Raw genomic sequence first — 24,975 nt, 5'->3', positions numbered from 1 at the left:
TTTACCCTTGTAAAAAAATGAGGAGAGGAGAATTAAAACAAAGTGGCACCCAACGTCTCAACCTTGCCTCAGTAGTTTTTATCAGAGTAACAGGTAAACAACTAAAAACTGCCTTGCAGTTAAAGAGCAACCATTACCAGCCCACTTAAATAACCCTCAAGAGGCCTACAGGAGGTAAAGTAAATGAAGCCTGGGTTATTCTCTGCCCAGCAAGCACAGGCCTTGATGACCCTGCACTGTGAATAAGAGGCTACTTAGATGCTGCACTAGAAAGCTGAGAAACATCTACACGCCTCTGTGGGGTGAGAGATGTGGGGAGACGAATAGTGAGCTTCACTGCTAGAGAAGCTAAAATGATAGTCCTTTTTCTTAGGTGACCAGCTATGGAAGAGCTAGGGAGGTAGAGAGAGGAAATCAACACTCCTAGGTATAGAGGAAAACTAAGCATGGATGAGAAACATATATACATGTTCTAGCATATTTGGGGGGAGGTGTAGGAACACATCCTTTAGAGAAAGAGAAGTGGTTGTAAAAAGGGAGAGAAAAATCTCACAATTACAGCAGTGTTTCTCCAAGGATGGTCCAAGTGCTTCCTGCATTAGAATCACATGGCTATGTGTTAAAAATGAAAATGCCTGGATCTTACTCAAAGCCTAGTGAATTCACAGTTCTCGAATGGGCCCAGGAATCTGCATTTTAAAGCAGCTCCTTGTGTGATTCTGATGCACGCTGAAGTTTAAGCACTCTAGTGCTTTATGTGGGAGCCAGAAGAAAAGGAATGTGTTTTATTTTCCAATTGAAATCTCACCTCTTGGATTCCTAAAAAATTTTACCAGACTTGCTAAACAAACACTAGTCTTGTATCTGTGGAATGGTTTAAATAACTGCAAGATCACAGTGAAAGGAATGCAGTTTGCTATGGCTGTCAGTGAGAGTAATGGGAAAAGGAACTGAACATTATGACTGGGGTTGTTTCTCCAGTGAGACTATAATCTTCCTGAGGGCAGGGATGATGTTTTAAGATTGTCTTAGTACAGAGTACATAGCATGACTCTGGGGATTTAGCTTCCCAATGAATGAATGGATTTTCATGCTTGTTGAGCTTTGTCTTGGAAAGGATGGCAGACTGCATTCAGGTAGTTCTCAATCCTGGCTGCACATTAAAATCACCCACAGAGCTTTAAGGAAAAAACAAAACAAATTAACACCAAATGCGCAGGCTCTACCCTAGACCAATTATTCAGAATCTCTGGGGGTGGGGCCCAGGCATTGGTGTTTTAAAAAAAAATGTCTCCCAGATGATTCTGACGTGTAGCCAGGGTGGAGAACCACTGCTCCAGGGTTTGGTGGTGTGAGAAAGGCAACAGACTACAAGGATCAAAGCTTACTTTTTAGCTAAGTCCACAGTTAAATTTAAAGGCCACAGTAATAACTGTGTTAGGCATGTGTTAGTTTCTAAGCAATCAGGAAAAATTTTGACCCAGAGGAACAGGCTGAGGCAAAATTGAGGTGAGTCTTCCCCTCCTTCCCTGTGCCCCCTTAATTCCTCACCTTTTCGAATGGTCCAAACATGGACCTCAACCTGAGGTGGTCTCTCAGTCTCCAGTGCTATTTTTCTTGTGGTCTCTCCATCCTCCATGAACACGGACTCATACACAGGCATTGTTTCTTCTCCACAAAAGTAGCCTTTGCTGTCAAAGCTTTGGCCTGGAAGTTCTTCTAGAATCAGGAGGCAGGGAGAGTTTTATCATGGTTTTCCAAAAACAGAAGTGCACTCATGCATTTATATATCTCATTGTTCATAACACCATACATTTATCAAAAGTGGAAAATCAACAAGAACATTCGTACAGAGAGAAGTCCCACCCATACTTCATTTGCTTAGCTTAGGCAGCCCCTGCAACAGTACCAAATCACTAAGGAGCATATAACATTTGATTAAAGTCTATGTGATGACAGAACTGGATCCACCTACCACCATCACTGACAACGGGACCTTCATGAGGAGGAGGAAGAATATGGCCAGGTACAAATCTGGCATTTAAAGGAACAGAGAATTTTCCATACTGGGTCAGGATCGTGGCCTGTCCAGCCCAGTGTTGCCAACAGAGGCTAAGGGAATGGGCTGACAGAGGGCCTTGGTTAACTTCTCTGACATCATTTAGGTATACTTAGAAACCATTTATGACACTCATTTATGTGCACATACTTGCCCAAAGGATCTATCCAAATTGGCTTGACATTTCTGAATGTTCTTTGATTTGTTTGTAAGGGGAACGATAATACCAGATCAACATCAGCGCCAAAACCTAGATGTCAGATTAGTCATATGTATGCTATGCCAAATGAATGGTTCGGAAACACAAAAAATTAGTCAAATCCCTCAACTGTGGATCATTTAATATATAAACTAAACTGTTGGATTTCAGCTCCCAGGCATAAAGATACTAACCCTGTGATACTCCCTGTTCCCTCTACCCTCTTCTCTCCTCAGCCCCCAACCAAAACAAAAATGTCTCCTGGTTGGTTATTAGTGAGTTAGCTTCTTGCTAGCCTCATAATCAGCACCCTCTGCAGCTGTATATTTAAAGCATACACTCAAATCAAGAACAACAAAGAGAAGCCAAGGACACCCTGAAACTTTGAACATGTGCAGAAGTTGTGGAGGGTGAAACCATTGAGTGTTGAGTGCTTTAGATCTGTGGCTCTCATTAGGGAGGCTCTGCTGTTAGTCAATCAGACACATTTGGACTAGACACTGTAATCAAATTGTTAGTGCATGTCTCTTGCTGACCTGATTAGCTTTCCCACCCCACCACCATTTTGGCATTATGTGGACAAAACCTAGTCTTCTCAGGGCGGATTACTCAATTTGTGGATTCTCCAAGAATCAAACTTGCTTTTTCTTTTTGTCCTTCTTTTCAGCTATTTAGTGACTCAGTGAGCCAGTCTTCTTGGTGTTATGTTAGGAAATGAAGGGATGTATGCTAGCACTTTTTGACTGGGGAGGAGGGCACTGACTGTACAGGAACAACCATGTATTTAATTATCACCTTTAGAATGAGAACTGAATGCCATTTGTTAAACTTTGCTCACTAGCTTAACATTGGCCATGACTATAACCAGCATATGGAATCTGTGATGACCCTGGAAGTACTTGTAATATACTAAACTTTCTCCCAGTGCCCTAAGGAGTCATCCTGCCCCACCATGCCCTCTCCATCCAAGAGCTTAATTTACTAGCCCGAGGGGATCTACAAACAACAAAACCCAGTAGTGACTCACCCCGGGCTGGTACTTGAAAATGTTAAGGATAAGCCAAGTATATATTTGGAACTACCTATTCAGCAACATCTTTTTTTTTATTCAGCAACATCTTCCTCATTCCACACCCTCCATCTCAAGGTGCTTTCTGATCACTCCACGTTCACCTACTTTGGTTTCCTTCCAGGGGAGCATGCCATGCAGCATGCTTGAAGTCATTCCTGGCCATTTCCACCTCCCATGAGAAATGCTTCTGTTCTGAGCTCCACTTGTTCTCTCCAGAACTAAGAAACTGAGAAATCATTCCTTACAGAGTGGTGTTGGCTGACGAAGGAGATGTATTATCCCAGCCCAGGAGTCTTTGAAGTTGTCACAGGGGCTTTTAAGACCATAAACCAAGAGAAGTGCGTAATTATGGGAATTCCAGCCCTTGGGGTGGTATGGCGGGGTGAGGGGTGGGTTCCACTTTAGGAAGTGGCAATCCTACACAGCTCTGTAGGTGGCCACTGGTATGCAGGGCAAGGCTAGTATCTACCAGAGCAAACGGAAGAGAGAGGTGAAACTCACATGCTTTCTTTTGGCCCTAGTTTCTTATTGGAGTAGCCTGCATTCATTTGTTGCAATGAAACTTTTGGCTGGATCATCAGTGGATTTTATTTATCGCTTCTCCCTTATCAACATGAAAAACTGAATTTACTGTTCTTATTTTCTTTGATCTTCTTTTCCTCTTGTTCCTTTTTCTCTGTGTCACGTGTTATTTTGTAAGAGCCTGGTGATGTCTTGATATTTCCATTTCTCATCCCTTCACATCACTTAGGAGCCCTGGTGGTGCAGTAGTTAAGTACTCAGCTACTAATTGAAAGGTCGGTGGTTCCAACCACAGGAGAAAGATGTGGCAGTCTGCTTCCATAAAGATTTACAGCCTTGGAAACCCTATGGGGCAGTACTACTCTGCTCGATAAAGTCACTATAAGTCGGAATCGACTCAGTGGCAGTGAGTTTGGGGTTTAGTCACATGTCTCAGGACTCTGCTCCAATATCGCTTCTTCAGACAAGTCTTTCCTGACCACCCTTTTAAAAGTGCTCCCCGCCCCATTCTCTATCTCTTGATCCTGCTTTATTTTAATTCGCAGCACTCACCACAACCTAAAATTACCTGATTGGTTTGTGTTGTCTTTCTTCCCCCACTAGAATATGAGGACCATAATGACAAGTAGCCTTTGTCTGTCTTGTTCATCTCTATCTTCAGTGCCTGTAACAGTGTCTGGTACACAGCTGGCACTTAATATGTATTTCCAGATTGAATGCAAGACGGAGTGCGTGCCCTTTGATGCTCTGTGGGCGCTGAGTGCCTGCAGCAGGTGCCCTGGGCTATGTGGACAGCGACAACTGTTAGGTGATCAGGACCATGAGGAATGGTACAATACACAAACACTGAGAGACAGGTACACAGAATGGGAAAGCAACTCTTTCCTTGCATGTTGCCCAAGGAATCCTTTATCTCCATATACTTGTGCAGGCTGGGAAAGCAGGAAAAGCAGCTCTTCCAGAAAAACAAGTTTAGTTAATCAGGGTCTTCAATTTACTGCCAACTGGGATTCTAGAGAATGGTTTTTAAAATAATAACTTTTATTATTTTTTCTAGTTACAAGAGTAATACATATTTATTGTTAAAAATTTAGGAAACACAGATAAACAAAAAGAAGAAAATAAGAATTACCCATAATTCAGTCACCCAAAGATGGCCACTGTTAACATTCTGCCATATACCTTTCCAATCTTTCTTTTTTTTTAATTTTTTGATTAACCATACATAAACACTTTTTTTAACATAACTAGTGGCATCGTAATATTGTTTTGTGGTTTGCTCTTTCTACTTAATATATTGCAAAAATCTTTCCATGCCATTAAATCTTGGTCTACAATGATTTTTAATGGCAATATAACACTCCACAGTATAAATATACCATAATTTTTTTTAACCATTTCCATATTGATGAACTTTCATGTGGGTTCCAATTTTTCACTATTGTTAACAGCACTGCAACAAACATCTTTTTTTCTATATATTACTGTATGTCTCTGATTCCTTCTCAGTATTCCTTGGAGTGGAAACGCTGAGCCGAAGAGTATATACATTAAGGTTTTAATAAATATTACCAATTTGAGAGGACAATTATTTAAGACAATGCCCATTGTGTGTCCCGTTTTCCTGCCTTTTTTAGTCTTTCTCTTATTTGAATCACCTGGATCAATAAAATCCTAAGCACACAATGAAAGAGTATTTGGTCTAAAGGTCTGAGATTCAAATTGGAATATTGTACAGTGGAAGGGTTTATCTTACCTGGGTAATTTTGGTAACTATTAGTTTTGTCTGAAATTATCTTGTTGTACCACTTATGTAACTACAGATGATAGACCCTTGACAGAAAGAAAACTGTTTTGGTGGAACTACTTGCTAAGTGACAGTAAAAGTTTTGGGGATCTAGTGAGATCACAGACGTGGAAATCATAGTAGGTCACCATGGCTGGGTGGCACCAATGTCCGTATGATCCTTAGAATGTGCTTACCTCCTATCTCTAACACACACATTTCCTCATCAGTACTAATGCCCCATATCGCTACTCCATATCTGTTGGCCTCTGTCCTTCCTCACACCCCACTCCCTGTTTACTCTGGAAGGTGGCGGGGGTGGGGGGGCATTATATTAAGGGCGATTTTTTGTATGTGTGTGCCATTGATCAGAGCATCTCAAACTTTAGTGTGCATTTGACGCACCTGGGGATCTTGTTCAAATGCAGATTCTGATGCAGTGGGTCTGGGTGAGATCCTAAAAATCTGCGTTTCTAACAAGCTCTCGGATGATACCCATGCTGCAGGTCCATCAACCACACTTTGAGTAAAAACACTGTAAACCACCCTGGGCCTACATGAGTGGTTCTCAAACTTATCTGCATATTACTATCATCTGGGGATCTTTTAAAAAAAATTCCAAAGCCCAGGTAACACCCCAAATCAATTAAATCATAGTTTTTGGGGACGGGACGCAGTTATTTTTAGAATCTCTCCAGGTGATTCCAATGTGCAGACAATTTGGGAACCACTGCCCACTGTATTGAAGGTGCTCAATAAATATACATGAACTGAGTGCATGTTTGCCTGTTAGTCATGAAGAATTGCCTAAGATGAAGGAATAAATGATTTAACTCTCTGCCTACATGTAAAGATATATGGTTTTTCATCTGTGTTTATAGAAATGCTTTGCAGGTAGGCAGAAGAAATGATAAATTCATGTTCCTGGAAGTGACTGGTTTACTGAGTCCTAGAATGTGGGAGCTAGATGGATCCTGAGGCATCATCTACTCTAACCCCGTATTTTGCAGAGAAGGAAACTGAGGCTCAGATAATAAAGTGACTTGTTCTATGTCATACAGAAAATCTAGTAGATCCAGGGCTAGAATGCTTGATTACCAATCCAATACTCTATCAACTCCAATACTACAGACTACATTTTTATCCAGCTCATGTTTTAAAATCACTATTTAAATCATTAATTCACCTTTTTTATACATCAACATTTTCTACTGGCCTAGAAAAGACAATGGGCTAGAAGTGACCTAGGTTCTAGGCCTTGGTTTTATTACCAATTAGCTGTGTGACTCTGGGCAAGTCATTTTACTTCCTAAAACTCGATTTTCTTATCTGTAAAAGGGAAATAATAATGAAATGATAGAATTTTAGTGTTGGAAAGGAACTTAGAGAACAATTGTTCCAAACTTCTCATTGTACAGAAGAGGCTGATGAGGCTCAAAGTGGATATGGCATATTTCCAAGGTCCCACACCGAGTTAGAAAATTGGACCAGAACCCAGCCTCCTTGCATTATACCTCACCTGTATCACATCCTGTCTCAGAAGGGTAATGTGCTTTATGAGTTAAATAGTGATGTAAATTAAAAGTGCTACTATTCTTCCTAATAATCATGATAGCCTCATCTCTTTACTACTTAGAAAAGCAAGGGTAAGTTTGGTCCTTGGGACCACACGGGTCAATGGTATGGTGGTGTGGTTAGGTAGGTATGTTGTTGTTAGGTTGGTATGGTAGACACAGCAAATCCCCAAGAAATTCTAACTATTAAATTTCTTCCAAGCAACCATCTTATCAGTCCTTCAAGAGAGGAGTGAAGTAACTTCATTATTATTAGAATTACAATCATTAAAATTATATGACAGGTTGATTAGGCTTCTGATGCTCAAAGGATGTTAAGTATGACTATGTGAGGATCTCAGTCAATCAAAGGCAGGGCCTCCAACCAACGCACCTTTTGGCTTTTTACCTGGACACACCTTGCAGCATTTTCCATCTATTTTTTGAGGATACTTGCAGGGGTATCGATTGGGGCAGTGGATTTTCTTACACTCCTGCTTGGTGACATTACAAGTGCACAGCACACACTCGACAACGCCAAATGCCCGGAGGTTTGGGTGCCAGGATTCGCCATGGGAATAGGTCTTTCCATTGGAAACACACACTGGAAGAGAACACAGGACTGGAAATTAAAGGCTAGTGAGCTAAAATGGGCCCTTGTGCTCAGAAATCAAGCCCTGAACTGAAGACATCAAGCGTCCTTTGTTCTTGTCATGGCTATGGAGATACACTGACAGAGAGGCCTCTGCAACCAGTTAACAGCTTGGGCCATGTTCTACTGTCAGCAGCTATCTGGTTGTTCAAAAGTGGCCTCTGGATGATCAGAAATGCCTGACATATAGTAGATAGTCAATAAATATTTTGTTTTTTTAATGGAGGAATGAATGAATATATGCAAGTAGATTTCTATCTGTTGTGGATATCTGACAAGAAACCTCTACATGCATGAGGGATTTGTATGGCCCAAGTGGATGTGCCTCCAGACAAGAAAGTAAGTCTAGATGCAAAAACTGCTGCTCTTCCCAAAGGGCCAGTTTTTCGAGATCCTGAAGCAAGTCCATTCAGAATGTCAAACTGTATTAGTGCCTGATACACTCACACAGACGGATATGAAGTTTAATGATGCTGGCCTACTCTCTGGAGTGGGAAGGAAGGTGCTAAGACAAGATTGAGAGGAAAAGGATCCACTTCTGGACAGCTTGTGAAATGGCAGACTTTTATGTCTCAAATCTTTAGGTAATTAAATTTCCTGTCTCCCACCTCATAGTGGCTATAGAGATTCAGCTACAGAGAATCCTTGCCTGCTCCACAGATATCCTTTGGCAGTCTCACATTTGTTGAATGGGGAGTGAAGTCATTGGCTCCATGTTTTCTGTGGGGCCTCAAAAAAAAAAAAAAGCAAGCATCTGGGCTGCAGGCCAAGGGGCCCATGTAGGGAAGGGACCACAGGAACATCCTTCAAAGCAAATCAACCAAAATGTATCTGGCTCCTACTGTAAGACACGGAGCTAGGCTCCAGGATAAGAACTGCAAAGGCCTGTGAATGAGAAAGTCTGAGAATGAGTTCTCTCTCTTTTTGAAAGCACTGAGATGTTCTAGAGATTTCAAGCCATGACTGGGACAGGGTGTGTTTCTCATTATTCCCATCACCTCATCATACCCGGGGAGACCTGTCGGCATCCCAATCAACAACATCTCTAGGGTGGGTTGTATCACTTAAGGCGGGGTTAGGGTGGGAGAAATCACCCCACTTGGGGCGTTTCTAGGAACTGACTGATTTGGCTGCAAGACAGCTGCCTCAGAAGGATGAATCACCGGGTTATTTCTTTCTCATCAAATCCACTGGGCCGCATTAGGAAATATGGATGATGTTGGCTGCCTTTTCCTGTCCTTTGCAAGAGCTGCTAGAGTACTGGGCACTCTTAACAGGTCAATCCATGCAAAGATTTCCAAGAACCTAAACCGGTGGGGAGGCTCCCAACATTGCAATGCGACAGACTAGAGACTTGATATCTAAACTGTGAGGCTCAGGGCTGTGGACAGGATCAAGTGACAAGAGATGACCAGAACCCACAGGCCAGTTATGTTACTCTCTGTCCTGCCCTTCCTTCTCTCTCACTCCCTTCTAGACAATGTGAACAAGTGGACACATAATCTGCTTCAAGCAAACTTAGGCTGGACTGAAATTAAAACGGTGGAGTCCTATCCCTTCTCTTCTTTGAATCTAAGAAGAAACCAAGTAAATGTATCTCAGAGGACCACATCATCAGCAAGAGAGCTAAGGAGAAGGATGAGACATGCTGAAGAGCAGGGAAGCACTTCTAGTGTTACATAGCTTGGTTCCCTGTTCCCTAACAGACTGGGTGAGAGCCCACACTCTGAAGTGGAATAGGGTGAGGTCAGTTTTCTAGGTTGAAATACAGTCTTCTCCCCACCAACCAATTCTCAAGATGATTTTGAATCATCCAGCTGGGGAGTTGGGAGTTGGGGGTAGGGGCAAATGATTCTCCAGAGAACTCTAATGGAAAGGTCAGAAGAGAATTGCTGCATCCAAATCAATGGGGGCAAATGAATAAATGTAAACCAGCTGGGGCTTTTATAGGACAGAGACAAAATCAAGGGATGAGCCTCTGCCCTGAAAATGAAGAGGCCTTGTGGAAATTATGGGATTTAGGATTTTCAAAGTCCATTTCCCCACACTTTTCTTTTTTTTTTTTTTTAAGGCTTTGAAATACTTTTGGAGCAAATGGAATCTATTGGAGGCAATTTAAGATTGAAAATCAAACTGCATCTTTACCTAATTCCTCCTCATTCCACAAATTCATATTACAATGCCTTAGAACTTAAAAACAATAAATTTCAAATCAAACCCAGATCAACGGTAAATATTTCCAATACTTCTAATATACCACTATTTTTATCAAGAGTTTAATTTTTGAGTGTTCTTCTTTTAAGCCTGTAAGTTTCAAAAGCATTTTTTTATCTGTAATCTGAAATTTACATCTAACTAGTAACAGATGTGATCAACTAGCTTTGGCTTGATTAGCTTTTTTGAGATTTATAGTAGGAGTTCTTTGTAACGGATTGTTTTTCACCCATGTTGTTCAATCATTTGGTTTAATAATTTATCACTTTAACCCATTCAGAGAACTGCCTTTGATTTTGTTTTTCCTTTAAAGGAAACAAAACATGTTTGTGGTTTCATAAAAAGGAACCAGCTGAGCTCTCGCTCCGAAGAGCTGGTTGACACGATGCCTAAAAAAGTAAGAAGCAGTCAATTGTTTGATTGAATTTCTCCTCCCCTACACCCACTGCTAGGAAGGGGGTAGAGGCCAGAGAAGCCTGTGCAGGAAGAAATGGGCCCATGGATGTATGCATGCTACAGCCAGTGGTCAGTTGATGGGCTGCATGTCAGGATTAACCTGAACAGTCCTCCTGGTGCTGGGCCAGGAGGTTTCTGGATTTCTCACTGGATTACTCATTTCTAAGGACATTCTCCTCATAAGCTACACATTGTCAAGGTTGTGTTTCTGTGTTGTTTTCTGGGAGAAAACTGGGCCTATGCTGTTTTGAGGGTGAGCCTTGGTGGCACAGTGGTTAAGTGCTCGGCTGCTAACCCAAAGATCAGCGGTTCAAACCCACCAGCAGCTCAGTGGGGGACAGATGTGACAGTCCGCTTCCATAATGATTTACAACCTTGGAAATCCTATGGGGCAGTTCTACTCTGTCCTATAGGATCCCTATGAGTTGGAATAGACTCGATGGCAAGTTTTGGTTTGGGTGTCTTCATGCATGCATTTCATCTATTGGCTTCTTTGGTTTGGAGGAGATGCTTCTGCTCTCCAAGATTTTGTATCTTCCCCAGGCTTCAGTGTAACGATTTTTTGTGGAGGTTCAGGCAGATAATAAAAATTGAACAGCCATGTCATTCCTTTTGTGAGCTAATGCCACCCTCAAGTAAGTGGCCCAAGTACAAAGAAGCCTGGCCCACGCGTGGCCAGGTCAGAAGGCCCCTTGGCCAGGATGGTAGTACACAGCCAAATTCTCCAAGTTAGCTGGTTGTAAGAGGTACAACCCCCATGTGTCTGTCAGCCTGTCATACTGTGGGGGCTTTTGTGTTGCTGTGGTGCTGGTAACTATGCCACCGGTATTCAAATACCAGCAGGGTCACCCATGGTGGACAGGTTCTAACTGAGCTTCCAGACTAAGACAGAGTAGGAAGAAACCGGCAGTCTACTTCTGAAAAGCATTAGCCAGTGAAAACCTTATGAATAGCAGTGGAACACTGTCTGATATAGTGCCAGAAGATGAGCCACCCCAGGTTGGAAGGCGCTCAAAATACGACTGGGGAAGAGCTACCTCCTCAGAGCAGAGTCGACCTTAATGATGTGGATGGAGTCAAGCTTTTGGGACCTTCATTTGCTGATGTGGCACAACTCAAAATGAGAAGAAACAGCTGCAAACATCCATTAATAATAGGAATGTGGAGTATACGAGGTACGAATCTAGGAAAAATGGAAATTTTCAAAAATGAAATGGAATGCATAAACATCAATACCCAAGGCATGAGTGAGCTGAAATGGACTGGTATTGGCCATTGTGAATCAGACAATCATATGGCCTACTATGCCAGGAATGACAACTTGAAGAGGAATGGCATTGCATTCATTGTCAAAAAGAACATTTCAAGAGGAGAGATCAATCCCTGGAGAAGGACATCATGCTTGGTAAAGTAGAGGGTCAGTGAAAAAGAGGAAGACCCTCAATAAGACAGACTGACACAGTGGCTGCAACAATGGGCTCAAGTACAGCAAGGATTGAGAGGATGGTGCAAGACCAGGCAGTGTTTTGTTCTGTTGTACATAGGGTTGCTGTAAGCTGGAATCAACTTGACGATGAGAGGTACATTGTGGTAGTATCAGTTGTATACAGGACAAGGTCAAGACACATGCATTTCTTCATTTGGAGATAGGTGAGATCTGATGCAGCTTCAAGGAAAGTACCGAAATGTGCCTGTGTGGGCTTTAAAAGGCAAAACAGTCAACTGTCATTTTGAACATTCAGTAGTGTCTCTTTCCCTTCTTAGTCAGGCAGCCTAAGGCACCTCCCAGGTGAGTGTCTATGCTTAGAGGCCCTGATCGTGGTCTCAAAGGACTTGGAAAATATGCTCATGGCGAAACTAAAGAGATTATGGTGGCTACACAGGTCTCTAAAGCAAATTTTCTGGATGGTCAATCTCTGTGCAGATGAAGAGGATGTTTCTGAGCTGGATTCTGAACCCAGAGTTTAGGGGGCCGAACAAGCAATTCATTTCACCACCAGCTCTCTCCCGTAGGGGTAGGAGTATTTCTTGACACAAGGCGTGCTTTGTAGCACACAATGATATCTGAAAGAAAACTGCAGCTGGAGTCTTAATTCAATCTAGTCACTAGCTGGGGCATCTGAAGTAGCCTTTATATCAAGGTAATTTGGGAGAAAGGAACCCGGGTGAGGCAGTGGTTAAGAGCTCAGCTGCTAACCGGAAAGGTCCACAGCTCTGTGGGAGAAAGATGTGGCAGTCTGCTTCTGTAAAGATAACAGCCTTGGAAATGCTATGAGGAGTTCTCCTCTGTCCTATAGAGTCACTGTGAATCAGAATTGACTCAATGGCAATGGGTTTTACAAGAATTTTGGGGAAAGAGAGCAGAAGAGAAAGAAGAGAAAATTATACTAAATGGGGGGCGGGGCGGCTAGCAGGGATGAAGCTGGTGGGATAGGGACAAAACCCTAAGCAATATCGCTGTCAGAGGGAAGGGGCTAGCCCTAGGTTTGGGCCATGGAGTCAACATGAGACTTCTTTTGAAATATGGGCTCCACCAGGTGGCAAATCCCCTAACCCAAGCCTAAGTTTGATATGAGAAACAGTGAGTGGTACAAATTGTAAGACAATTTTCACAGGCATTTATGATTGTAATTCTGCTTCTTCCTAAGCCAGTGTTACACAAAGTGTGTTTAGGGAACCACCTGCATCAAAATCATCTGGAGTGCATATTAAAATGCAGACTCCTGGGCTCCAGTCTTACTGAATCAGACTCTTTGAGGGTGTGGCCAGGAATGTATATCTTCAACATGAACTCCAGGAGAATCTGGGGTGAACAGAGGTATAAGAACCCTTATTCCTAAGGCAGAGGCCCTGAGTGATACAAACGGTTAACATACTTGCCTGCTAACCAAAACGTTGGATGTTTGAGTCCACCTAGAGTTGCCTCAGAAGTAGGCCTGAAGATCTACTTCTGAAAGACCAACCATTGAAAACCTTATGGAGCACAGTTGTACTCAGAAGCACAGGGGGTTGCCATGAGTTGGAATCAACACATAACTGTTTTTTTTTTTAATTCCTAAGTTATGGATAAGAGCTTCAGAAGTGTTTGACAGTGAGTACCTTTGAAAGTTAGGTGCCTACTGGAAAGCAAACAACCTCTGATTTTTTTAAAGCCTCAACAAACTTTCCCAATTCCCAGCGGCAACTGTGAAAATGCTGGAAGCTGCTTCACAAGCACAAATGGGGCTGCTAATGTACCACCCACAGTAGACATTAGGTTAGCTGCCTTCTTGCCTTTTGTCCTAAATAAAGATCAGATATTCCTGATATGAACAATGCTGTATTTGGGAGAGCCTTAAGAGTTAAAAAAAAAAAAAATTTTTAAGAGTTGCTATGAGTTGGAACTGACTCAAAGGCAATGGGTTTGATTTTGGTTTAAGAGTCCCCTAGAGTCACTTGTGGACTTGAATGGTGAGTGGTCAACATGCAAATATATGATGTGTGTGGGAGAAAAGGTCCTTTCCCAGCTCTAGCCCTCCGAAGACCCAGGCTGCTGAAGCCCGATGTGGGTGCCTCTTACCTTGTCCATGCTTGTGTTTGTTATTGATGACAATCTGCACGATGGTCCCTGATGCTTGCTGGGAATCCATAAGAGCTCCCCTGTGACTTCTGGCCCCAGGAAAGCGGGGAAGACTTCCTGCCTGTCTGCTTGGTGGAGGATCATAGTGAGAGCGGTGGTAAGAGTGTCTCTGTAAAATGACAAGGACAAATATGGTATAAAAAATCCACCAATGAGGAGGTAAAGATGGAGTTACATACATTAAAAGCCATTCAATGACTTTTATTAATTTTTAGGGATGAGTTCTCATCATAACTGCCCATTCACCAACTCCAATAGAAATAGGAATGTGACAATGTTGAAAGGAGCACTAGCCACATGCTGAGACTGTTCTTGTAGAAGACTGGACAAGGTTCACAAATTCCTGAGGGGAAAAACAACAGAACAGGGTAAAGCATCATTCCTACACCCAAGAGTCTCACAATCGGGTTTAGGAGTTAAAAGAGTAGCCTGCCACACAAAGCAGAATGTGACAGAGGCCACAGAATTAGAAAGGGCTGTGTAAATTCAGAGAAGAAGAAGAGCTCATAGTCAAGGAGGGTCTGTGACTTGGACCATGAAGGATGGGTAGACTTTTTACAGGCAGAGTTGGTGGGGAATATTCCAGGCAAACATTTCCAAGTTGAGAAGGTGTAGCAGAGAACATAAGAGTCTATAAAAGGGAACAGCTGCAGGATAACATTCCAAAAGTAGGTTGAAACCAGAACATGGAGGACTCTAAATGACATGTTAAGGGGTGAGAACTTTATTTGGTAGGCAGTAGAGGTGGGGTGTGGAAGCCTTCTGGGATTTTTTTTTTAAGTAGGGACTTGACTTAATCAGAATTGTGTTTCAAAGCATGGAATGCCCTGATGATGTGTAGGGTGAACTGGATGGAAGGAAGAGACAGCAGTCAAGTATAGTTTAGATAAGATATACTGAGACTGTAAATGCAGGCAATGATATGAGATCATACAGCAGGGCACAGATACCCTAGACATTTTAAAGAGAGAATTGAAAGTACCTGACAGTACTAGAATGTAAGCACCACAGAGTCAAGTACTTTGTTTTGTCCAATGCTAAACCCACAGTAATCAGAAGAGTGTCTAGTGTATAGAATGTGCTCATTAAATATTTGTTGAATAAATGAAAGCTGTGGTCCCTAACAAAAGTATAGAGCCCTGTAGTACACATAATATAATAATTGCTCTTTCAGCAAGGATTCAAGACACATGATGAGTCCACTATTCTGCTACCCACCCCTCCCCCCAGGAGCTGAGGTAGGTTAGAGGTAGAGGAGGATGGAACGAATGAAGAATGAAATGTTAAGGTTTAAAGCCAAGTAACATCAATTGCATCCTAAGGGCAAATGTTAGGAGTGAAGGAGGAGGGGCTCATTAAAAAAATCCTTTCCCAGACAATTAAAAAGTGAAACCCTTATATTCTGTGCAGAAATAGCAGGGAACATTTGCATGGTAGTTGTGGGGTCCAGTGACCCCACCATCCCACAAAACATTTATTAAAGTTATTTGCTATAGACATGTATGTTGCAAATTTAGCTTTGGGAGTTGTATTTCCCTCTTGGGGCGTGGGCATTGGTGGGTGGGAGAAGGAGAGAGAGAACAGGAGCTGGGGTAAGAGGACCTTTTCTAGCCTTTTGAAAAAGAACATTATTCTCTTTATCTAAAAAGAGTCTAGCTATAAAAATAAATAAGGGTTTGTATCAATTTATTATGTACACGTGTCAGACTATCAACACAAATCTTTTTCATTCCCACAATGGCTCATATGTCTTTTTCTGCCCTAATCACTCACATTCTTCAAAGGCCATTACAGATTGTTCTGTCCCTTCAGAAGTTTGGCAGGGTTTTGCTAAAGGAACACTGGAACACAGAAAGGACAGTTTGGCTGGTGGCTGTCCTACTGCTGCTAAAAGGAAGGAGTTCTACAGAGACGGAATTAGAGAGGAAATGCTGACCCAGGATAAGCTGCAAGTACAAGAAGTTCTCTGGTTCATGATGGTGAGCACAAAATAAAAAACTATCCTTTGGTACCAGGGACTCAGATCCTGAACACATGATAAAACAAAAAACCAAACCTGCTGCTATTGAGTCGATTCCAACTCATAGGGACCCTACGGACAGAGCAGAACTGCCTCATAGGGTTTCCAAGGCCATAAAGTTTTTACAGAAGCAGACTGCCACAATTTTTCGCCTGCAGAGCAGCTGGTGGGTTTAAACCACTGACTTTGGTTAGCAGCCGAGTGCTTTAACTAGTGCGCCACCAGGGCTCCTGGACATATGACACCGATAGCAAAATGATTCATAAAAAAAAAAAATCTTAGGGATTTTGATCAGAGGCCCTCTAATGGGCTAGTCAGCCCTCCTAGAACTTTATCTTGTTTAAGTTTTTGTTTTACAGATAGAGAAACTGAAGCCAGGGACGAGAAGGGATTTTATTCAGGGTCACAAAGAAGGTTGGGTTTTTAGAGATGGCAGGAGAGTTGGAGTGAGGGAAAAAGGGGAGAAGGGGAAGTTTTAGAGTGGAGGAGGAGAAAATGGGAGAGCTAATGTCTGGTCAAACTCAGTAGTCCACAAACACTTGGCTAAAGGCTCATCAAAAAGTTCTTTCAGATATAGAAGTCTGCTACGGCGTTCACCCTGGTGGAATAGTGGATAAGTGCTATGGCTGCTAACCAAAGGGTCAGCAGTTCGAATTCGCCAGGTGCTCCTTGGAAACTCTTGTGGGGCAGTTCTACTCTGTCCTGTAGGGTCGCTATGTCCTGTAGAATCGACTTGACGGCACTGAGTTTAGTTCTGGGTGTACAGTGTTCACAGCTACTTATGCCACTGGTTTTCAACCTCAACTGCACATTGGAATCACCTGGAGAGAGTTACTGATGGTTCCACCTCTAGGGATTCTGATGTAGTTGGTCTGGAATGAGGCTTGGGCATTAGGGTTTTTATGTACTCCTCAACTAAAATACCCACAGCCATGTAGTTGATTCCGACTCCTAGAGACCCCATTGGGTTTCCAAGGCTGTAAATCTCTACAGAAGCTGACTGCCACATCTGCCACATCTTTCTCCCCTGGAGCTGCTGGTGATTTCAAACTGCCAACCTTTAACCATTGTGCCACCAGGGCTCCCTGTATACTCACTCCCCAGAGGATTCTAATTTGCAGCTAACATCGAGAATCGCTGACACAAAGGATCCTCTGTTGCGGGAGCAGGGGCTATGGTGGTGTGTGATTTTTCTTTAAGAGGAATGGCTCCTTCAGACTGACACTTCTAAACACCTCAAAGAGCCTGACCAGAAGCCATTCTGACTTCGTAACTTAAAGCAAAGGAGAAAAAGGCCTTAAGGCCTTGGAATTGTAAGCAGAATTGCAGCTTATTTTTAAATTCCAGCTGTAAATAAGCTGCTTGAGAGACCAGGTCAAAAATAGTTAGGTAGAAATGACCATATAAAAAAAAATAGCTATGCTTTATTTTGCTCAATGTTTTGGCATTATTTATTTACTTGAAGGACTGAAAAATATTTCAAGCCTCATTGTATTGTAGAGATTTCCCAGGAATTTCTACCTTGCTTGTTCTAAAGCCAAAGGTATAATGGTTTTACTGGTGGAGACAGGAGAACATCAAAGTCCAGAAAGGGCCTTAAAAGGGCCTTCATGTCAACCTCCTGGTGGTGACATCGTACTACAGTTTTGCAAGATATTACCGTTGAGGGAAGCTGGGTGAAGGGCACTCAGGATCACTCTATATTATTTCTTACAAATGCAAGTGAATCTACAATTATCTACAATTGATTAAAAATTTCATTTACAGAAGTACCTTCGGAACATGTTCTGATCCACACAGCCATCAAAACATTCTATTTAAGTCACTACTGACCTAGAACTATCCCTGTCTAAAGACACTAGGCCAGGTTCCTTCCCCAACCATTGTTCTGATAATGTGAAGGAGACAGGAATTGTTATCTGTTTCATGTTGTTTCTATTCCAAACTCTTTCACTTTTCTAATGGTAAATCTCTGTGTAATCTATTGGGGGCAAAATCAGAGTTTGGCTGTTGTCCAAAATGAAATTATGCTTGCTTTCATGTTTTGGCTTTCTATCCTGTGCCTATTCTCCCTCCCCCCACTCCCCCCCCAAAAACGCGCGCACACACACACACACATACTCCAATGGCACTAGGACCAGATCGTGTGAAATTATGATCTGAAAATCAAACAAAAACTGTTTCATATTTTTACAAAGGAGTCATATTTAAACCACTGGTTCCCCTTCCTATGCAGTTCATAAAACTTGGCCAAGTAAACCAATCAGCTGTGTTTCTGTTGAGCTGAGGTTTTCTTTTTTTTTTTTGCTAGTTCAAGGTAAATGTGAACAGCCTACTGAAGCGCTAGAGGAAATGTGGTGTTAGGACTGGCTTTTTTTCTCCCATGCAGGAAGTTCGTCCTGCAGTTATTCAAAAGGGATTCCCCTACCTTCTAGTTTCAGGCTGGTCAAGAGCAAACAGCAAGTCCGAAGAATTTCTCTCTGATTTAGGACAGATTCTTTGTGCATTAAAATTAATGGAATCCCCCCCATCCCGCCACACCACATTTCACTCAATCTTCCACACCCATCCATTCAACACATATTTATTGTGTGCCTACTATGTGCTAGGTACATGCTTTTCCATACTACAGATGCTATTTATTATTCAAATCATATCCCACAATACCTACCCCTTTTAGAACAAAGGAAAATATTTATTTATAATAAAGTGGAACCATCTGGCCATTTTGGTCTACCAGACCCAAATGTTTGTTTCTAAAGATAGGTCTTGAATGCCTTTGAAAATCAATAACTATTTCAAGGCCCTGGATTCTGTTCCTGACTCTTTTGCTAAGGGAAATGCCGGATTAAGTCCAGCCCTATCACAAGCAGTTTAAGAAGAACAATGAGGCTGAAAGACAAGGGAGAGAGTTGGGGTCGGGGTAACACAAGGTCAAGAAGAAAGGCTAATTAGTGACATTGCCAGCAAGACCTCTGAGATGGCCACAGTGCTCAGTGTTGGGGGCCTGTTTGTTAGTGGGCAAGGCATACAGCTTAAAGTGACTGAGCCCTAAATTTGATTCAGAATGGTATCTGGTTGACAGCCACTAATTTAAACACTCTCAACTTTCACCACAATGAAAAAAATAGAACTGAGAAAAAGAGAACACTCACAACACAGAAAACTCAGACTGACATCATTTCCTGTCAGGATCTGGAAGGAATATCATTTTACTATAGAGCAGATAGAGCTAGATGGAGAAAACCTTTCCTCAGCATCTATATCAGGCAGATAATTGGGAAGCCCATCCTCCCTTGCAAGGTTGCTGCTTTTTTGAGATGTCCAGAATACTGTTCTCCACTCCACCCGCAGTCATTCCAGAAACAGCCGTGGCCAGAAAACAATACTTTTAGAGAATAAAGCAAATATAAATCATTCCATCTCACTGCTGAGGCGTTAGGTTGGGTGATGGCAAGCTGGGAGCTTACGAGCCAGAAGTGGCACATGATGACTGAAAAGCATAGCCTAAGCAACACTATGATGTTTGTATTGGTCATTCTGTTACATTCCCTATCAACACCTTCTTCACACCCTCACTATTCTTGGGCCTGCCTTGTAATCCCCTAGACTTCTGCCTTATAGCCAATGCTTGTGGTGAACTAGTTTCTAAGGTTTTAGAAAACTATTCATGCTCATTGAAAAACATCAAATAATACAGAAGTAGAAAAGTGAAAGGCTACCTTTCTCCTGCCCAATTCTACCCCTCTGAGTCTTCCATTCTTATCATTTTGGTATGTCACCTTCCAGATCACTCACTATACATGCATTTACACACACACACACACACACATATACAGTTTTTACATAAGGAAATGATAATATAAATTTTATATTGTATCTTGCTTTGCTTACATAATAAATCTTGGAGATCATCCCATTTTACTACATTTAGATGTACTGTATTCTTTTGAACAACTGCACAGTGTCCCATAGATTGAGTTTATTTTATCAAGTCCCTACTGATGGACATTTAGGTTGTTTCCATTTGTTTTGCTCTTATGAACAATGCTTCCATAGACACCTCTGTATACTTTTATGTACAAGTGTGTGATGAAAACCCTTTTATGTGCAAGGAATACCCCTGTATACTTTGTACACTTTTATGAGTCCTTCACATGTGATAGGCTCTTTGAACTGGAACATCTCCTTTTCCTATTTTAAGAAGTATGAAATGTTAGCCTACTTAGACATATATTTTTATAGAGGGACTCTATTTTGTTAATCACTTCAAAATACAAAGGAACAAGAGATGCTATTACTACACATACGTAGATGCCTATGTAAGTCTTATTCTGAGATTAGTGCCTAGAATGGAATGAGAAGAAGATGTTGCAGGGTGGAAGAAGGAGAATCAGGCCTGCTACCTTCCCTTTCTCCAACTGAGAGCCTAAGACTTAGGAGAGGGTTTATATACCTCTGCCAAAAGGATAGGCTGGGCTACCTTACAATACCACCAAAGGTCCTCAGGGTTGAAGATAGGGGTAGTGAACTACATTCCTCACAGAGGACATGAAAATTTGGCAAGTCATCCTGAAAGGGTACCCACTTCTGATCTAGACTAAGGATTCCTTAGAGCTGGGGTTATGATTTCTTTGTGTTCTATGTCCTCATCCCGGTTACCAATTATGCAGTGCACTTAAATGGTTACAGGTTGGTGATGATGCCATTCAAATTGCTGATGAAGGGGAAGAAAAATGGTGCTAGAAATGGGCCCTTAAATGGCTTTGCTGGGATAGTAACCACAGGGAGAGGAAAGTTTGGCCTGATCCTGTGGAGTGTTGAATTATTCGAGCTATTCACACTTACTGCTTCTCTGTTGGCAGGTTGCCGGAAGATATCACCATCAGAATGTTCCCACGACAACTCTCCATCCCCTGTTTATTAAAAAAGAAATAAAGGATCGTACATACATAGAAGGAAAATTATCACCCTCAAGACCCAGCAACATTTTTGGTTCTATGACCCAAAGTTCTCAAGACATTTTAGCTCTTGTGGCTGTCCTTCAAAAAACAGCACTGAGCTCTTTCTCTGGGTGTGCCTCATTTTTCAAAACAACTCTGAAGAAAGTTGCCACTTTCTAAAATAGACCATCTAGCAACATTATCCAAAATTTGTAAAATAAAAAGGGAAATAATTACCTTCCCCAGAAACAAAGCCATCATCATCGCTTTTGATTATTTTATTTCAGTGACGGTTAAGTATTTTGCAGATCATATTTAACATGTGTTTAAACTACCCTCAAAAAATGAGTTTTGAGGATTTGGTCTGTCATGATTTGTTAAATTCACCATTATGTCTCTGAGAAATTATGACCTGATCTAAAAGTTAAGGTAAAACTTCCCATGGTTATGGTGTCACATAACAAATATACATGTCATTCTCCTCTATTTTTGCCTGAGACGCCTTTCTCTAGGTCTACATGACCCAATGTTTGGACAGCGAGCCTCTAGCATTACTGTCTTCAAGAGTAGCTGCTTTTAGGGAAGAAGATTCTACTCTCAGTCTTGAGAGCAACAAACACACCACAGATAGGGATATTCCTCAGCTAATTCAAGATAAAAAAAAAACAAGAAAGAATTATCCTGATCAAAAGGGAGAAAAATGCAGAACACAATTTCAAATTCCCATGGGATCCAGACTTTCCAGAGCCATGGAGGCTGGATGAATCCTCAAAACTATTGGCCTGAGATAATCTTTAAACCTCAATCCAAAAATATCCCCTGAAGTCTGTTTAAACCAAACAATGCTTTAGCTTAATTAGTAAAGAATGTCTGAATTGAACATTGTGCTCTTTCAAGATCTATTTATGTAGGATCAAATTGACAACAGCAACTTGATAGACAGGAAACTTAGGGGGCAGTGAGTTTGTGTTAATGGGGGAGAACAATTTGGAAAAGAAGGGTGGGAATGGCTGCACAACTTGAAGAATGTAATCAATGACACTGAATTATATATGTAGAAATTGTTGAATTGGTATATGTCCTGCTGTGTATATTCTCAACAAGACAAAGATAAAATAAATTACTTAAAAAATGAGAATAATTTCCAAATTTCTACCTATGTTACCTAATGTCCAAAGAAGCAGAAAGACAAGAGTGAGGAGAGCTTGGTCTTAGAGATGCTTGCACCACTGTAAATGACCACTATTTAAATATTTTATATATAGGAGTCCCTGGGTAGCGCAAATGGTAAAGCGCTGGACTATTAACCAAAAGGCTGGTAGTTCAAACCCAGCCAGTGGTGCCTCAGAGGAAAGGCCTGGTGATGTGCTTCTGAAATGTCACAGCCTTGAAAACCCTATGGGACAGTTCTACTCTGTACACATGGGGTCACCATGACAATATCAATTCAAACAGATATTTCATGAGATAACAAGAATAGGAAAAAAATATAAGCATTAAGAATGTTCTAATTCATCTCCCAAGCTTTCAAAAATGTGCAACTAAAATAGTAATGTATTACTAATGGACTACACGTACCACAGCCTCCACTAGACTGAGTCCAGCACAACTAGATGGTGCCTGGCTACCACTACCGACTGCCCTGACAGGGGTCACCACAGAGGGTCCCAGACAGAGCTGGAGAAAAGTGTAGAACAAAATTCTAATTCACAAAAAATAAGACCAGACTTATTGGTCTGGCAGAGACTGGAGAAACCGTTAAGAGTATGGCCCTTGGACATCCTTTTAACTCAGTACTGAAGTCACTTCTGAGGTTCACCCTTCAGCCAAAGATTAGACAGGCCCATGAAACACAATGAGACTAAATGGGCACACCAGCCCAGGTACAAGGACGAGAAGGCAGGAGGGAAGAGGAAAGCTGGTAATGGGGATTCCAAGGTTGAGAAGGGGTGAATGTTGAGATGTTGCTGGGTTGGCAACCTATGTCACAATACAACATGTGTATTGATTGTTAAAGAACTAGTTTCCTTTGTAAACCTTCATCTAAAGTACAATAATTACAATAAATAAATAAAATAGTAACATACTACTGGTTCAAGCATATCATAGTTACTTTTAGGAAAATTATGTAATGTCATTGGCTTTTAGGGCTTGAAAAAAAAACCTTGTTGCCAGTCAAGTCAATTACGACTCATAGAGACCCTATAGGATAGAGTAGAACTGCCCCATAGGGTTTCCAAGGAGCAGCTGGTGGATTCAAACTGCCAACCTTTTGGTTAGTGGCCAAGCTCTTAACCACTGCACCACCATGGCTCCTGGGCTTGAAATGGACCCTGGAACTAGTTTGCTAGTAATATGATCATCAGACAGTGACATAACAAAGTATGGCTTTAACCCTTTATAATTAAAAAATAATCTGGAAACAGATAAGGGAGATGTTTGAACAACATGATGAACATAATGTCACTGAACTGTGCATGTGAAGATTGTTAAAATGTCAAATGTTTTGTTACATATATATTTATCACAATAAAAATAATCTTATGAAAATATTTATGAATTTTGAAGATTTCTCTGATGGCTAGGTTAATCTTCCTAAAACATCATTTTCATTATATATCATTCTCTGATCAAAACTTTCAGTGGTTTTCCATTCAAGACTCGCTAGAATGAGCTCCCACCTCATCTTTATTGAGCACCTACCTGCTACTCCATGGTCACTGGGTAGTTCAGTGGTAGATTCTCATCTTCCATGTAGGAGACCTAGGTTCAATTCCAGGCCAGTGCACCTCATGTGCAACAACTACCCATCTGTCAGTGGAGCCTTGTGTGTTGCTATGATGCTAAACAGGTTTGAATGAAGCTTCCAGGCTATGATGGACTATGCAGAAAAGCCTGGCAATCTACCTTCAAAAATCAGCCAGTGAAAACCCTATGGATCACAATGGTCAGATCCGTGGCCATTCAGGGGGATGGCCCAGGATTGGGTCGCATTTAGTTTTATTGTGCATGGAGGCTGACTTGACGGCAGCTAAACAAGAACAACCTCCTACCCAACTATATCAGCTGCTCTACAATGTAAACCCTTTGTTCTCCTTGCTATTCATGGAACATGTGTCTCCCATTTTTGCTTCCATGCTTTTGCTCATGTTATTTTGAAATTACCTCCTCACCTCCCACATGCCACAGCTCCCCTATGCCTATGAATACCATACCCATTTCTCAGCGTTTCCATTTAAGTTTTCTTCCTCCACAAAGCCTTCCTCAAGAATTCTTACAGGCTTCCAATTGCCTGAAAAACTTAGCATCTTGTAACCTTAGAGAGAGACAGTGGCCACCCACAGTCACATGAGTTCATAACAGTTAACATCAGAACCCCAGGAATCCTGATGCCCAAATAAGTATATCCATTCCATAAGGGTAGGGTTTTTCATGTGTGTTATCCATGTCTATATCATCTAAAACAGTGCCAGACAGATAGTACAGTATTTTTACACAAACAATGCCCTTTTTATAAGTCTTTTTTGCCAACTGTGCCCCCCTGAGCTATTTTTGTAAATGTAGTGTGCTGATTTTTCACTATATTTTTATGTTGCTGCAAAAAATTGCATAGTGCATTTACAAAAATACCTGGGGTGCTGGGGAAGGGTGCGGTTGGCAAAAAACTAATAACATGCACATTATTTGTGCAAAAATACGGTAGCCACTCAATAAGTACTTGTCAAAAGAAGGACTTGGGAGAACTTCTCTGACCACCCTATCTAATACTGCATCCTCTCACTGGTATCAATTATCCACCTTCTGTGCTTTTTCTCCTTAGCACTTATCACTATCTTACATTTTATGTTTTATTTATCTTATTTACTGTCTATATTCCCCC

General features: G+C 41.6%; 1 protein-coding gene across 6 annotated transcripts in view; it reads right to left on the bottom strand.

Moving 5' to 3' along the window:
- Window positions 1-24,975, bottom strand: part of CHRDL1 (chordin like 1) — a 152,478-nt gene that overhangs the window by 6,163 nt on the left and 121,340 nt on the right. For 2 of the 6 annotated variants that reach the window (XM_049872071.1, XM_049872073.1), the window contains exons 7-10: window positions 21,001-21,068; window positions 14,073-14,241; window positions 7,586-7,795; window positions 1,552-1,719 (exon numbers count right to left, since the gene is read on the bottom strand). In XM_049872071.1, coding sequence (XP_049728028.1) covers window positions 1,552-1,719; window positions 7,586-7,795; window positions 14,073-14,241; window positions 21,001-21,068 — 615 coding nt within the window. The remainder of the gene's footprint in view (window positions 1-1,551; window positions 1,720-7,585; window positions 7,796-14,072; window positions 14,242-21,000; window positions 21,069-24,975) is intronic. The other 4 variants (XM_049872074.1, XM_049872075.1, XM_049872076.1 and 1 more) reach the window with 2 other exon arrangements.

Source organism: Elephas maximus, chromosome X (assembly GCF_024166365.1).
Source record: "Elephas maximus indicus isolate mEleMax1 chromosome X, mEleMax1 primary haplotype, whole genome shotgun sequence".
Classification (NCBI taxonomy): domain Eukaryota; kingdom Metazoa; phylum Chordata; class Mammalia; order Proboscidea; family Elephantidae; genus Elephas; species Elephas maximus.
The sequence above is the reverse complement of the archived record's forward strand: the minus strand, read 5'-3'. Positions and strand labels throughout refer to the sequence as shown.